General features: G+C 40.6%; 1 protein-coding gene across 1 annotated transcript in view; it reads left to right on the top strand.

Moving 5' to 3' along the window:
* Positions 1 to 17,129, top strand: part of LOC139709636 (polypeptide N-acetylgalactosaminyltransferase 13-like) — an 83,798-nt gene that overhangs the window by 43,742 nt on the left and 22,927 nt on the right. Inside the window, exons 3-4 of the mRNA XM_071621595.1 lie at positions 9,753 to 10,408; positions 11,384 to 11,607. Of these exons, the coding sequence (XP_071477696.1) occupies positions 9,767 to 10,408; positions 11,384 to 11,607 (866 nt within the window). The 5' untranslated portion in view covers positions 9,753 to 9,766. The remainder of the gene's footprint in view (positions 1 to 9,752; positions 10,409 to 11,383; positions 11,608 to 17,129) is intronic.

Raw genomic sequence — 17,129 nt, 5'->3', positions numbered from 1 at the left:
GTAAAATGATCGGTCTATCCATATAAAGTTGTCACGATTAGTTTTGATATTATAATATGTAATATGATATGATATGATATGATATGTTATATTATATGATTATTTTGATACGATATATGATATGATAAAATATGACATATGATATAATGTAATATAATATATATTTGATATGCACATATACATATGTTTTAACACATACGTATATTTTAACTTCAGCAGTCTTTAAGTCGAATTTTAAAAGTTAAAAACATGCAGTAAGTGTGCATGTATGATTTTGAATCCGTGTTTCAGGTATAAGGAAGATTGGAAAGAATAGCCATTTAAAAAAACACACACACGCACACACACCCAAAAACACATTTTAACACAATTTATCTCGTATACCAGACTCTTTTGCAAATGTTTAAATATCATTTCATGACATGTATACCTTGCACTATGTTTTGATTTTCATTGATTGGAAATAAACTATGATTGAATTGAACTGAATTGAATTGAAATTGAAATTGAACCCTTATCGTACCGGCCAGCGACCTTGAATTGTGGCCCGACCTTAATAATTACTCAGACAGACATCACGCAACCATTGGCTTAATTTAGGTGAACTGCCTTCATACTCATGGTAATCACTTCACGGTTTTAAGTTAACACCTTTCATGGAATTCATTAGTTTTTAATGCGACCTCTTCACTCAATCGCTCGTCCGTGGCCGAGTTACGGTGACATCAAGGATAAAAAAAGTATACTGAGATGTATCTTATCACGAAGTTCAAGAGCAATTCAATTTGTGGAACATAAACTCTTGATTGCGTGTGAATGTTTGTGACTCTGTGTGTCTATAGGTTTATGGGTTAAAGATTACTGTGGGATTAGACATCTTAGGAGGGGAAGGGGAGAACTTGCTATGGGGAGATGGGGGAGGGAGTGTGGACTTGATAGGTTTTCCTTTGAAACACAGCTAGGTTTTCATTGTCTTCACTTTTCTTCATTTCATTTTTATTTAGGTGTACTTTTTGTAAAGATAGTACGAAGAAACAATGGATTTTATTTTACAATTCTGTCTAATGCTATGGTTATGTTAATGATGAAATTTTGTAGTTTTGTCTCTGGGTATAATATACCGAATTATGTTATCCTTTTAAAATACCAATGGAATATTACGAAAAGATTTTGGAAAAGTGTGTGTATGTGCTTGTGCAGTTCTGGTATAGGACTGTATTTTTTTTTAACACACGCCGATGAATGAGATTCATCATTATTCATTGTTATGACCATTATTTCGCCTTAAAACTGTCATTATTGTTCGATGCACTGCAATGATCATGCTCAACATATTTATAACAAATATTTTCTGACATGTCTTGAAAGCTTTTCTATTTTAAATGACGAAAATGCTACCCTGACGTTCATTTGACCTTGCAATTCAACCAATGGATAGAAATTAGACTCTAAGAATAAAAAGTATGTTGAGTAGAGGACCGGGGCCTGTTGCATATATCTTTTTACTTTAAAGAAACTCCGGGAAAGACGGAAAACGAAGGTTAGATGGATTCAGCTATTGACTTAAACGCAGGAAAAAGCTCCTCTCTAAAGTAACCCGAGTTATGTAAGGTAAAAAATTGTTACGCAATAGGCCCCTGGTTGATTAGATACAAGCTCCTCAAGGACGAGATATCCATGGATTTTAGTACATTAATAAAAACTGAAAACATCGAAGTGCATTGTTTTCGGTAGCACACCTTTGGAACAGAAATCGCTTTCCTTTGTACAGACAAACGTTTTCTCGTTTTATTATGCAAGTCTCATGCCGGATTCAAATTCAATGTACAAGTTGAGAACAAATTGATTCTTTCTAGCAACCAGTAAGCCGATACAGCCTTGTTTTTGCTATGGCAACGGAACGCGATATCAGAATAAAAATTGAAATGTACAGTAAGACGGAAAATTTTGCAACATAGTTACTAATCTCTCAGCAAGGAAAAACATGCCAGCTAGTAGTTACATAAGCATTGCTACTTGTGAATATTTGCTACAACAAAAACACACGGACAGACGTACATACTAACTCACTCTTAAAAAGTACAAAGTTATGCAGAGTAATCCTACAGTAAACACATAAGTATCTTTTTTTTTCAGATATAAAATAAGAAATAGCAATCCATTCTAAATTTTAGTTGCCCAATCTGGGCCACCAAAAATAGTCTTTTTTAAAACATTTGGTGGCCCAACATCAATATTTAGGGGACCAGGGACATCGCCAATGTCCAGCCTTGTATATATATATATATATATATATATATATATATATACACACACACACACACACACACACACACACACAATACACCTATATTAATTATTTTCTCTCTACTTCATTGAGAATTGCCCAATGAACTTGACATCACTGTATTGGCTATTTCATTTAGCTCCGAATCCGACTGACACTTTTCATTCGTCGCTGATTGCTAAGGCTACGTGGCTTTTAGGAAAGAAAGGAGAACCGTTGGCCATGACGTGAATGATCACGTAGGCATATATCATACATGTTATATCTCAAATGATCAATGGCACATGTCGCGCACTGAAGACGGCCAAGAAGTCAATGTTAATACGGAAAGTGCCCTAATGGATAAGCAAATAACACCTCGGTCTTGATGTCTGAGGCGGGTCCAATTACACGCAGTTTCAATTTAGATTGCAATTTGGAAATGATGAGGTTTTGCGAGTGTGCAAACTGTATGTGACACTTGGCGGATGATTTTACAGAGCCTGCTTGGGCAAAGTGGTGTTACAAGTGGGCCTTCCATCAAAAGCGGGTGTTTCAAGGCCATACGTAGATTATGCAAAAGTAGTCATTGCTGAGATATTATAATCAGCATCATTCTTAGTGTTGTAATTATCGTAATTAATATTTTCATCATCGTAGTCATGCATTGGCGTCCGGTACACGAGGTCTACTCATCAAAATTGAATACACACAGAATCAAAATGTTATCAAAATTTAATTCAGCAGAGATAAATCTCGGCTGAGTAGTTTTCTCATCAATTCGCATAATACAAATCCTTGAACTTTACAGGTGTCCATTTTAGTGTGCCTAATGGATCAGCCAATCTCACGCAGAAAAGTCCATTAAAGGAAACCCAAACCCAAATAAACAAAATTTTATAAATGTGAATTGAGTGAACACGTCAGGAAAGTCTGAGGAAAATCGATAATCCATTCAATGTAGCCAGTCCTGGATAATATGACTACTACAGTTCATGACATCATATTGGACAACAATATAAAAAAAGAATATTTTACAAAATTTCATTTTCCACGAAACTTAACAGTCTATCGACTTCTTATACTGGCATGATACTAAGGGTGAAATTATTTCTCCTTTTTCTGAAAGAGATAAGTCAAGTGTTCTTTCATTATGCTATAAAAGTGAAATATGTTATTTTTTTTTAGTTTCCTGTATATTGATGTCCATAATGACGTCATGAAGTTTAGCAGTCTCCTTAGCCAGCGATGACGGCACCGAAACTGTACAATTCTTTTACTTTTGAATGGACTGTCCGATTTTCCTCAAACTTTCACCTATGTGCTCTACTGATATTGCCGCCTTCACTAAATCCACATTTATATTTTTGATCTGGTTTCCTTTAAAAACAGATTTTAAGCACGTAAACATATAAGGCCACTGACTTCTGAGACATTTTAATGAAATACGTGAATTATGACATCAAAAGATTTTACGATCCGTATTCGACAGTTCCAAGAAATGGACCACAAAGCTTTGAATTGTCACTCACAATATGGTCGACATTTCACCACCACCACTGACCACCCGGAGTGAAAAAAAGAGCAAAACAAAACACAAAACATCAAGGTGACCTCACACTACCGAATTGACCTTTTCAGCTTAAGTAAGAATATTCTATTTCAAATGAGTGGCTCGAGTATATGCCAAAAAGAATTGCGTTGTTATTGAGAAGTAAATCCTTAATAATAGTAGGCCTGCTCATGTCTTTTAGATTTACAGTTTGATCATTGAAAGTGAAAATCGTAACATTGAATTCGAATCCGCAAAAAGGAGGTGTTTTTTCTGTACTCTAGCTAGTATAACGATTATGTAACAGTCTTAAATTCATTTCCGAATCCATGCATTTCATTGGGTCGACTATTTCTGTATAGTTACATTCATTATGCTCATAATCGTGATGAAGAACCTACTTTTTAACACAGAACTATGGTTGGAAGGATGATGGAATTGTACACAGGGTAACCCAATCACATTGGTACGGATAGAGGATTGGAATGTATAAATTTTCAGCATAAGATGGGATTGGGCCATGGGGCAGTGACAGAGAGGAATGCCTAAAAGAATCCTCGAATATGATGATTATGGTGACAACGACGACATCCCATAACGATGATAGTGATGATGATGATGATGATGATGATGATGGCGGTGATGATGATGATGACAAAAGTGATGATGATATAAATTGCCCATTGGCTTCATGAGATGCATTTCCTGGTTAATAATGAATAGGAAACACTCCGTGAACGACCAGTCTGCTTTGTTTGCTTTCGACTCCACTGCTCTCTCCTTGGTAGGCAGCTGTTTGCTTGTCCACCCATTGGTGCCTTTCAGAAACCTGCTGGTAGCAATACCAGCTTCACGGCAGCATTGGATATTGCTGAAAAGGGCGGGGTCAACAGAGAGGGATAAAGAAAGAGAGAGAGGTCGAGAGAGGGAGAGGGAGAAAGAGAGAGAGAGTTTATCAACAACAAAAAAAAAACCAACGATAACCATTTTTACATTTTGGTCAAAGGATTACGAAAGTGCCGACATATCCCTTTAAACGTCTGTCATCAGTCTGCTCTCTCCAGCATTTCTGGATTAATATTTATACTCGTTTTTACCGACAGTGTTATCCTATAGCATAATATAATTATGACAATTGTTTGTTGACAAGAGCGTATAATGCTTACTGCTCTTGGAGAGAATGAAAATGATGAATTGTTATTTAGTCGTATTGAGACGCAGGTTTTGTCTGCATCCTTTTGAACAGTGAAACAAGAAAGCAAAAGATGATTCAGTACTATCATTATAAGTACTACCATCATAGTACAATGTACTGCGGAAATACCGCACAGTGACATTGATCTTATAGGCAGTTGGAAGCTACCTATACAGGGGTGGACGCTTTTCTTAAAAGCACGACTTGTGTCCTGTAGAGACCTTTGAGCCACACAGGAACACGATACCACTGACGAAAATCTGATTATGTTCATTTGCTGCCTCGACAGAACCAATGCAGGTAAAGGCACACTAAAGCAAATCAGCAGAGGACATGCTTGGCGACGGAGATATCCTTTGGTGTGATGAAAGGCAGGCAGATGGGAAAGTAGTATTTGTAGAAACAATCGGAAAATCACTGAAAATGGACGGAATAAGCCCCTATTGAGTTGTTGTCGGCATCGTGCTGCTTCCTTCCCAGCCTTTAAATGAATCGTTAGAAAACACTGTGCAAGTTGGCTTGACAACAGTACCGTGTTGTTATAGGAGTGCTAGCAAGTCATTAAGAGCATCTTACATGGCTAATTAGATCGCGGGGTAATGATCTTGACTTGGAACCATAATTACGTCACGTGACGGAAGGGCGAACAACGCGCGCAATTAATTCATATTAGCACCTTACGGTCCTCGCCGCGAAATAAATGACCGCCGGTAAACAGCCACGTCAAACGTGGCGGGACGTCCTACCAAATTGTGGCTTGAAGAGGAGATGATTTGGGCGGACAAGCGCGTGCTATGATGTTGAATTTAATAAGTGGCCTGATACCGTAAACATGTTGGACGCAATTCGCTGCAATGACGCCATGTGTACCGAAGTTGTTACCATGTTTATCCACATCAAACAAACATTGTATATACATGTATTTACTGCTATAGTTTCGATGTAGATTTGTTAACTGCCAAAAGCTTAAACACAGTACGGAAAACCTGTAATTTCAGTGGTAGGTTCTTGGTTTTTTTTTTAGCTGACATAAATCATGGTCGTTTTCCTATAATGGTCACATCCTATAATGATTTTGCCCATGGAAATATGTGTTCGTTTCTGCACATACACCTTATATGAATTATTTCATTCCATTTTATTTCTTTCATTTCATAGCCTGTTTCAAGTCCTGTGCCAAGACATTTGCTTTTTTTTCAGTTGTCGAGACACTGATTAACATCAATAAGAATAGAAACAAGTAGACTGAAGAAATGTAGAATAGTATTGCTATGATTTCCCCACCCAATGGAGTTAAAATGCACATTCCGCTACACCGCGCCAGTCCGCATGAGCGATTTACTGTAAAATTCATAACATATTTCCCTAAACAGTAATAGGGTCGGTTCGAGGACAATCGATTATCTCTTGGACAATGACCCCAGACCCTTTCCCTGACCCTAGCCCTAATCCTAAACCTATTCCTAAACCTGACCCGAATTCCAACCTGAACCCTAACCCGAACCCTAACCCGAATCCTAACCCGAACCCTATTTTTAACTGTAACCTGTCACCAACCGGTATTTAACCGGGGGGGGGGGGGGGGATTTATTGTCTTCGGGTGTAATCGTTCTTATACGATAGGGTCTATTAGTTGCAACCACATAAGCGTATCAGATGTAATTACCTTTTATCATCACAGCTCGCAAATTATCGTCCTTTACTATTTGAAGGCGGGAAGATGATGTACAACGAGATCAGACAATCGTCTGATCTCTGGACTACTCGCAAAGTGACGAGTCTTGAATTGGCCATATACCCACATGTTTCTTTGCTTTCTGTCACATCCTCTTTTTTTTCGCTGTTGTTTACTGTTCTGGAAATGTACTGGACACGGTAAGTCTTATATACTGTAAACGGAATTTAAACGAGGCAGAATTGCGAATGAGTACTAACACTAAATGGCTTGAAAATCAGTAACAAAGCTAGAACCGCAAATGTCTCTTACTTAGAACTATTGTTTAAAGGGGATGGCTAGTACCTGATCAGTGGGAATCAGTGGGAATGCTGGGGGATGATTGTTCCAATCCGTGTGGGATTCATTTAAGAGTACATTATATAATCTATTGTTGTGTGAAATGTATTTGCTTCAGAATGGTCTCATATTCAAGTAATGTGCAGTTCAATGCCCCGTCACTGTACAGGCATGCTAACCTGGAAACATCAAACTGAAACATCTTTCAGATTGGAACAATTAGGATATTTGTACCTGAATAAATAGAAAATAATATACAAATGTAAAATTGTTTTCTTTTGTCTTTCAGAGATATCTTTTAAATAGAAACAATTCTATTTGTACACAAATAAATGAAAAATGGATCTACAAAATGTCGTATCGAAGCAAAAATCCAGATAGATTTCCGATCAAACTAAATATTTCACGCACAATTCAACATGTGATGACGAAGACGGCCCTAATACTCCTGTCTGCGTATGGAAATCCACAAAGCTTTTTCAGATCCATGGCTGAAAGATAATTTAATATCTTCACGTTCTTTGACTTGTATAAATCATTGAAAACGCGTCGGATTTATTTCGTTCATGGCTATAAGGGAGGGGGGGGGGTGAGTGGGTGAGATGGGGTTGGAGAAATCTGCTAATTTCTTATTTCTGAAATCGCATCGACGATCACATCCTCTGATATACCCACTATTTCTTTAGACGTATTCGTCGTCTTCATTTTGCCTGAAACATATCATAATCATAGTGTCTGACACATCAAATTAACCATTTGCCCATACGTTTTCTAGCTTTAATCTCCTAGTGAAATACATCCACCACTACAAGTTTCTCTCATAAATTATTTTGACAATGTGCTCTAATCTACCCAGATTATCTATCTAAGGTAGCAAATTAAGCCTTGGCATGGGTGTCTTCCCACTCTAATTACTGCACAATAAATTTACATTATGGGCAGAAGGAACAAGTAAGGCATCCTGTGAAGTGGTGTTCGCACCATGCAGGATTCGAATCCATGATCACTTCCGTGATAGCCCCGATCCTTTAACCACTATACCGATGTGTGCCAAATTAATGTGACTGCGTCTATGAGAGCGAAAAACCATGCAAGGCGATCGACAGACGCCACGCTAATATTCCTGTCTCATGGCGAATGTTTGCGGTGTTCCAGGGAATGGCTATGTCTGAATGAGATGTAGTCCGGACGTGCAACATTTAATTTCGTCACAGAGAGCTGCGGCAATCCGTTCTCCTCCGAAGCGGTGAAATCTCTCCCGTCCTTCGCTCCCGCCGAACAAATCGCTTCATTATCCCATCGTCTCAAAGCAGACGACACCTCTCTGGTAAACTATCTTCACAGCAGAAGGCAACCGTGCCTAACAGGCAGAAAAGGTCTCCCTGGCGCCTTCCAATAACCCAAATTAAGCTCGAAACATCCCCTTGACTCAGGATTAATCACGTATAGGACCCATCCCGTCTTAAGTACATCCCAAGGAGCCATGTTTAATCAACATAACTCCAAATTGATCCTACACTATACTCTCGGAGCGTGGACGATACGTTGCTTGGAGCGTATAATGAAACAAGAGATGAAGAGTAATGGGCAGTCGCTACTGTGTGAAGCTCATCGGGAACAGATTGCTGAACAAGAATCGATTCAAACTCTGAATGATAATTTATTACAGCCTAATTATTGTATATGACATGCATAATGTAGGAAAGTACGAATCGCATACCCTTCCGTCGTATGCTCACAATTATTTTAGAAAATTAAACACCAATCTTCTTCCTCATCAGATTCTATTGATGTAGATAGTAGGGTAGTTGAGGAAAATGACTTGGATAATGTTCAACGCGCATGTGCAGCAACGACCGAACCCGATGTGATTTGAAACCCCCTTCTTTATTTCCTTTCGTGGAAATGGAGAGGAGGAGGAGGAGGAGGAGGAGGAGGAAGAGGAAGGGGGGGGGGGGGGGGGGGGGGTGTAATGCATGTGAGAGGTAGTACGCTTCCGGAGTTGATGTACAAGGAAATGTGTTGACATCAAGTCGATTATTTTAGAGCGCCAAGAAAGTGACGATAAAATGCAGAGGCTGCTCTACACGACACCACTCGTCTACCTTGCTGTAGTCGACACTTGGCTTTTTGTAATTACCCTCACACTGTATGGAACGTGGTGTCTTCATTATTTTAAACAATATGGGTCAGCACTATAAGCGTATGGATTTCTCTGGATTTCTACAAGACAGAACATGATAAAGTCCCTCACCTGTGCACAGTCTCATTATTCATAAAATGACATGATTTCTTTGGTTCTTTTTCTTTCTCTCCTTCCACTTACGATTTTTCCGTTCTCCTCTTTTCCCTCCTCCTAAATTGCAATCGTCGCTTTCCCTGTTATCTCTTACGTTGCGAGATGTGAGTATGGTTACGTGTGCTATCAGGACTGTAGATTGCCTTCCAGCCTTAACCCCCTCAAACCCACAATCTAAAAATGGCATTAGCTTTGTATACAAACAAGTCGCCACAGGGTTTACGAAAAAAACTGCATGGGGACTCTTGAAATAAGTTCTTCAAAACGTATGCCGATAGTCAAGATTATCAGGCATTCTGACAAACTATCATGATGTGTGTCTGTTTAAGTACATTCACTTGCACGATGGAAACTTTTGGACCAACTTTCTATGTTTGTATTTGCATATTAGTCATGTCACGTTCTTGTTCTTATCTCCCTTTGCAGCGCCCTCTACGACGATGCGAAGCGCAAAGGGGACGTCAAGTCGGGTGATCCTGGCTGTGCTCTACACCTCCCTCCTCTGGTTCGTTCTCGACGTCCTCATCCTAGCCATGTACTCGTCCTTCACCGATGAGGGCAGCGGCTCCACCCTCAAGCTCCCCACCAGCTTCGATCACCAGCGCAACATTCGCGAGGAGGATGTCCACCCGCAGCCCGTCCACACCATGGCGATGCCGGCGAAGGAAGACACTTTCCACGCGCTTGCGAAAAAGCGCGCGTACTTGAACAGAACGTTGAGTCGAGTCAAGGAAAAGCGCAGCCGTTTCTCGTGGGGGAACGAACTGAAGGAAAACTTGTTGCATTCCAATAGAAGTGGGCAGGATGTTTTGCCGAGGAGAGGTACAGGTGAGATTGTTGAGCAGAAATCCGTGGACGTGCGAGGTGATGTTATGAAACGCCAAATCGAGCAACTGAAGAAGGAGTTAGACAGCGTGCGTAGCGATAAAGAGAGACTTGCGTTTGAAGTCAAGAAGTATGCGGCAGAAGATCGCAAGCCGCCACAAACATTCCAGGACAACGCTAATCATAACGGAGAGAGTATTGTGATAATGAACCAAATAGATCATGACGTGCACGCTCCAATGGTCCACGAGGACAAAGTAAGTGGAGACATCAATCTTTGTTACGTTTCTCGGGGGCAAAATATGACCATTACTTTTGGCAAATACCCGTCTTTCGAAACTCAAGAACGTTTAATACAATTTTGTATTGTAAATTAACGTATGCCAATGTTGATGTATCGTTTCTCTCTTACATTATTTCACAACGCTCTTGCATAAATTGCACACATTTCAAAAATAATTTTGTCCCGCATGTCCTAGTATATTGATAGATAACCGAGAACGTCATCAGGATGCACACACGCACCTTTAGCTCTCTCTCTCTCTCTCTCACGAAATCTATACCCAGAACAATTTACTATCTTACATTTGCTGTCTTTGGCACTCTAAAGGGGAAGGAAACTCGAATATAGTACGTGTAGATTGAGTGACTACATCAATATGTATAATTAGAATACATCAGCAAAATTTGAAAATCAGACAATTCGTTCAAGAAATATGAATTATTAAAGTTTCGTTGCAGCCAGCGTTGGATGAGAAGACTACTACAGTTTGCGTGGTCACACATGGAAAACAATGTAAAGAAACTATGAAGAGAATTAAAAAAAAAATCATTTTTTTTTTATATGAAAAGTACAGATACCCTTGATTTGTTAAAGACAAAATAACTGTTCAGGGTAATATTAATCCCCCTGCTTTCTGAAAGAAGAAAATAAGGTGCTTTTTCATAATGCTTGAAAAGTGAAAGTATGCCGAATTTTCTGTATACTTTTCCATCAGTGATGTCACAAATGATGTAGTCTTCTTATCCAGCGATGGCTGACCAAATCTTTAAAGATTTATGGCTTTGAACGGATTGTCCGATATTGCTGAATTTCATCACTGATGACGTATTCTGTTAATATATTGCTGCATTCCCTTAATCCAAACATATATTTGGTTTTCATTCTTCTTTAATACTTCTGGTTCCTCCTTCTCTCCCCCCCCCCCCCCCTTTGATGTTCTTCTCGTTAGATCATACAGAAAGACCGTACACCACGCGTACATCCTGTAAGGAACCTGGATGTGACGTCACAACCACGTGACCCCCACGGGCCTGGAGAGATGGGAAAGTTGGTGAAGACAGGGCCGGAGGATGAATCCAAGGTGAAGATTGGCTGGCAACACGCCTTCTTCAACGAGTACGTGAGCGACATGATCTCCCTTGAGCGATCGGTACCCGACGTCAGACCGAAAGGGTAAGTGAGCCATGGAGTATGATTGAATGAAAGTCGAGACGAGTAATATGTGTGTGTGCTTTTCTGAGAGTTAATATAGAAGAGTTTACTTGTCTCGTTAGAAAATGTATACAACAGTTCCCAGAATAAGTTAATAACCAGACATCAAAAACTTAACATCAACACGCTGATGAAGCGTTTTAGACGGGTTTTTTTTTTTCAGGATAGACACACCAGGGGGGCATTTCATGAAGGAACTTGTCGGATAAAATGTCCGACAAGTCAATTATATCCGACAAGTTCAGAGAAATCAACCAATCAGACTAAAGAATTTCTCAAAACTTGTCGGATATAATTGACTTGTCAGATATTTTATCCGACAAGTTCCTTCATAAAATGCCCCCCTGATGAAGTTTTTTTACTGACATTGATTGAGCTTATGCATTCAGATCATTATTATACAAATGATGCACAGGATAGAGTGTGTTAGTGTAGGCGTGGTGCACTCGAGGGTATTTACAATTGTGAAACATGCACGAGGCGAAGCCGAGTGCATGTTGCACTACATTGTAAATACCCGAGAGTGAGCTACGCCTCCACTAACGCCACGAAATAATCCTGTGCATCATTTGTTTTATAAAATGGGTCGAAAATTCGAAAACTAACATCATTTTTCAGCGTTTTTCACGTACCTTTGTGGGTCAAGACGTCCGAAGATGTTCGTCCCAAACATTTACGCACGTCGCACTCGCGGAAGTCCCGCACATACAGTATAAGTATACTCAGTAATGGGGGGTTGGGTTTCCGGACACTTAAGTTCCCGCATGAAAACTTACTTATTTTACATAGAATATGCACCCTTTACCTTAAAGACTTGATATAGACTTCTCATATAGGCCTACTAGACAACATACTCTGAAAACGGCGTGAGAATTAACCTGCTAAATCGTTGGATTTGCTCTTCAAAGTGACTCCATGTACGCGTCTGGTCCCATAACGCTTGGTCTACTGTACTGTACAAAGTGTACGTATAGTAGAGTATACGTACGTACGTACGCCACACATGTTATGCACAAGGGAAGACAGGCCGGCCCAGCCCGCCGGAACTAGTATACAAATGACGCACAGGTCTGAGTGCGTCAGTCGGAATTGTGTGCATAAGGCAACTATGGAATGCTTAACCCACGAGGCGAAGCCGAGTGGGTTTAGGCTAAATTCCATAGTTACCGCATGCACACTATATTCCGACTGACGCACGAAAAGACATGTGCGTCATCTGATTTATAGAATGGGTAATTTTCTTGTCAAAAACCCATTTTTCTATCGTGTTACCCGATGACAAAATTACTGGATGCATTTCCTTTTGGCTTGCCGTAAACGAGCATGCATCAGTTTTTATCATATCCCTCACAAAATGCATCTCGTCCTCTGATTGGTCGAGAGCACTGTAAACAACAAAACATAATTCTACCATACAAGTGCGCGAAAAAGACTATACTCCCTAGGGAAATGGTAAAAACTATACCACGCTAGCGCTGGTGATTTTCGCGTCTTTTTTGCTTCGCGTCGCGACGCGAAATATTTCACGTGTAAATGAATGGGTATCGCAGCACCTTCGCTTCGCGAGAGATTTCATGTACAAATGAATGGGTATCGCGGCGCCTTAGATCACTGCACTTCGCGAGAACAACAAGGCACGCATACACTCAATGCGACACGGGTTACGTTGGAGAGACTCAGACTCTTATAAAGCCCTCATTGGGTAAATTACAGAATACCGGCAGCCAATCACGGAGAGCGCAAATCGCTCTGAAAAGAGCGTAATTACGCTTGCCGATAGCAACCATCTGAAATATTAATCCGATCTGCGATACGGTCCGTGATTCGGCTGTCGACGATTGCATTTGTTTACGTGTGTTTTCCTTGATCTGTGCGGTGAGAAGTGTGGTATCTTACGTTGTTGGGGGTTTCGGGGGTGTCCCCCGAATAATGTAGTTCTAGATCCTGACGATGCTAGTCTAGACTAGCCGTTAAAATTTACCCAAATTTACGATGAATACTCACGTTTTTAGGAGTTGAGGATAGTCCGTATCACAGAAATCGATAGCAATTTAGGTGAGACTAGAAAACAATCACTTATCTAATTGCTGGTGCTAGCTTACAGTAGAGCTTACGCACTGTGTGGGTGCTCTTGACAGCCCACCATGTTGACTCTATGCAGTCGTACAACAGTACCTACACACAACAGCTTATGATGCGTACGTGTGCAGTGGTAGCGCGTATTGAGTCTGCAGAACGCGCGCATGTTTACTAGTACAGTGTACAATACGTGTAGCAGTTGAGTGCGCACATGTCTCTTGACAATACGCGTATACGCGCTGCCTTGCCAAACTACAGTAGTGTGTAGTGTGATTGATCGTGAATGACTTGTGTCGAAAAGAGTGAAAGGAAGAAGAGCTGCTAGCTGTGATGACGTCATCACCTTTAAAATAGTTCCGTCAAAATCGGCTCGATTTTCTTTATCGACGATTTACTCGAGTTATCTCGATTTAGAGCAGTTTTCCTCCGAAACCACGCAATTTTCATAAAAATTGTGTGGTCAACCTACTTTTTGAAGGCCGTTCCGTTCCCGGGCTTTTTGGGGGCCCCAGACGACGGGAAAGATGAATTTCAGCCCTTCGGGCTGAAATTCATCTCTAAGGGAGAGCCGCCGGAGGCGGGGCCTTCGGCCCCGCCTCCGGCGGCTCTTATACGCACCAATATGCTAATTTATATGAGGCAAAACCGGTATTCTGTAATTCCCCCCCCTCATTCTACGTTACAACAGAGTAGGCGATATCGTAGATCTATAATTAGACAACAATAAGCAAGCTAGGGTTCTTCGACGTACCGTAGGCCTTTGGGGGAGTTCATGCTTCGCCGTTTGAAAGTTGGTCTCGCAGTTCACTATTAAACTCGAGCGACCCACCCAAAAGATGTTGACAAACGAAACTGCAGTAGATAGTAGGCCTGCTCTAACGTTAGCGCTAGTTAAGCCTAACGTTAGTTCTACCTGTCTAACAGACAGACTCCGGCCCTATTTCCCGTAATCTCATTCCTAATAATTATTTTTTAGAGTGTCTAACGAGTAAGTTAGAGTCTAACTTGTTCACTGTTTACGTTAGAACACCGTACGAATCACACGAATTTACAGTGGCACTCGATGCTTTAATTGCTAGAATTTTTCCAGTGCCTAATCTAACCATATACATTTGTACGCTGTTACTGAATGCTACCCAAATTTACAATGTATACTTGCATTTTAACAGGAAATGATAGTCCATAGAAAGACGACAGAAAACACAATGGGTGATTTCAAGTTCGGTGCTAGTGCTGGTGCTAGTGCTATCCCCCGAATAACAGCGTTAAATCGAGCTCCAACACCGACGGTCAGATTAACGAGGCGATACCGATCAAAATTATCGATCACCAGCACTAGGTGTTGGAATCACAGCACCGCGAGCTCCGCGGGAATTGCGCGACGAAAAAAGTGATAGCGCATAGTTAAAGTCAAATATAAAAAGATGTAGCCATGACTGTTTAGTTTTAGACACATAACGAGGAAGAATGATTAAAATGCCACAAATTTCATCCCTTCTTTAAAACACAGTTATCCTAATTTTGCTCATAGGCTCACATTTATAAAGCCATGTCGATGGTGTTCGTTTACGTTACGTGGGCGACCACTGCATTAGCATAGACTTTGCACGTAAAACGTGCAACTACTTATGGACGTAAATATGAGTCTCGCACGGCAACGCTAACACCAGCACCGAACTTGAAATGACGAAAATGATAATCCCTAGGGGCTAGTGTTAGTCAATGGAGAAAAAGCACGTAAATCGCTAACACAAACGGCGGAGCTCGGTTCAGCAGACGACATTCAACACCGAGCCCAGCACCAGCAACCGGAAATACGTCATAATTTTGAGGTCAACTCCCAACACCGACGTGATTTCAAGTTCGGTTTTATCGCCGGTGCTAGTGCTATCTCAGCACTAGCACTAGCACTAGCACCGAACTTGAAATCACCCAATCAACTGCAGCTCACAGTCACATCGTTGATCAGCTCGAGCACGCACATCGCCGCACTGGCAACCGAACGTACTTGTTGACAGATCGGATAGGCGTATTGCATGTATGAAGCGCGTAGTGAGTTTGCAGTTCGCGCATGTTTACCAGTACGTTGTACAGCAATGCACCGAGTACACTTCAGCGGCTGAGCGCGCAGTTGTCTCTTCATAGTACGCGTACGCGCTGCCCTCCTGCTGAGCTGCTTTCCCGAGCGTGAATGACTAGTCAATCTTCTTGAAAAGTAAAGCAAGATGCCCTTAAAAAAGAGGTAAATTACAGAATACCAGCAGTCGAATACTTTTAAGTTCATTGGGAGGGATATAAAACAAATATACCAGGCCGATTTTCGAGGCACCGGTTGAAACTATGTGCCTTCGGTGACTTCAGTAGCACTATTTTCTTCGGGGCTGCGCCCCTCAGAAAATAGTGCTACTGAAGTCACCTCATGCGCATAGTTTCAACCAGAGCCTCTCAGGCCTGGTATATTTGTATACTGGACGCACGGCCAGCCATGCATCAGTATTTACTGGACGCATGGCCAACTTGAGTGCGTGAACGCTTGCTTAGTGCGCAAACCTTTGTTACAAGTACGCGTACTCTTGCTACAAGTGCGCGATAACATGTTTACCACTGTGACTCAGCGTACGTAGCGTGCGGCCAGTAAAAATCAACACATAGCTCTCGACCAATCAGATCGCAGGATTCTCGCTACCCATTCTATAAAAGTTGTTTACAGGATTGACAGCGCGTATGCATGCAATTCATCAAAGGAGCCGCCGCGCGCACAGACGATTGGCAATCTACCATAGGATTACAGGCAGTGCAATTGTACTGAAGTAAAGGAAGGAGGTGTGTCTCATTTCAGCGCTTCCTATTGGCTACATTCTTGAACCCATTTTATAATAGAAAATAATCTTAATTGTTATGATAATTGATATGTGAAATATAAATGAATGTTATGTTTGTATGCTTATTGCATATGTGTGGGTAACCCCACCCTATTATGTATAAGGTATTTCGGTTTTTGTATGATTTTGACCATTAATGATACATAATATTGTTAAAAAGATAGCAATGTTGAAGATTATACGGATTGAAATGATGATTTTAATAGAAATATAGATGAAAAAGAAATTGATTCATTATTTTATATTTTTTTGCACATCTCATTCCAAGTATTCTCTTCTGTCCCCTTATATCTCTCTTGCTATCTCCTTCCTATCCCTTCTGTGTTTCTCTCTCTCCGTCTCCATACACAGGTGTTTAATATCTCTCATGTTATCACTTTTTTTTCTTTTTTTTTCAGTACATGTATAAAAAAAATTGAAAGTTGTTGCAGAAGTATAATGATTTGTGTATATTTGATATATATTTTAGTCTATAAGTTTGCGTATGCATATATGATGGTGACATGAAGATTATGTTTAATT

This window comes from Diadema antillarum, unplaced genomic scaffold (assembly GCF_040938485.1).
Source record: "Diadema antillarum isolate AM-2024a unplaced genomic scaffold, OU_Dant_1.0 seq00001455_RagTag, whole genome shotgun sequence".
Taxonomy (NCBI): Eukaryota; Metazoa; Echinodermata; class Echinoidea; order Diadematoida; family Diadematidae; genus Diadema; species Diadema antillarum.
Note: the sequence above shows the minus strand (reverse complement) of the source record. Positions and strands in the feature narration are given on the sequence as shown.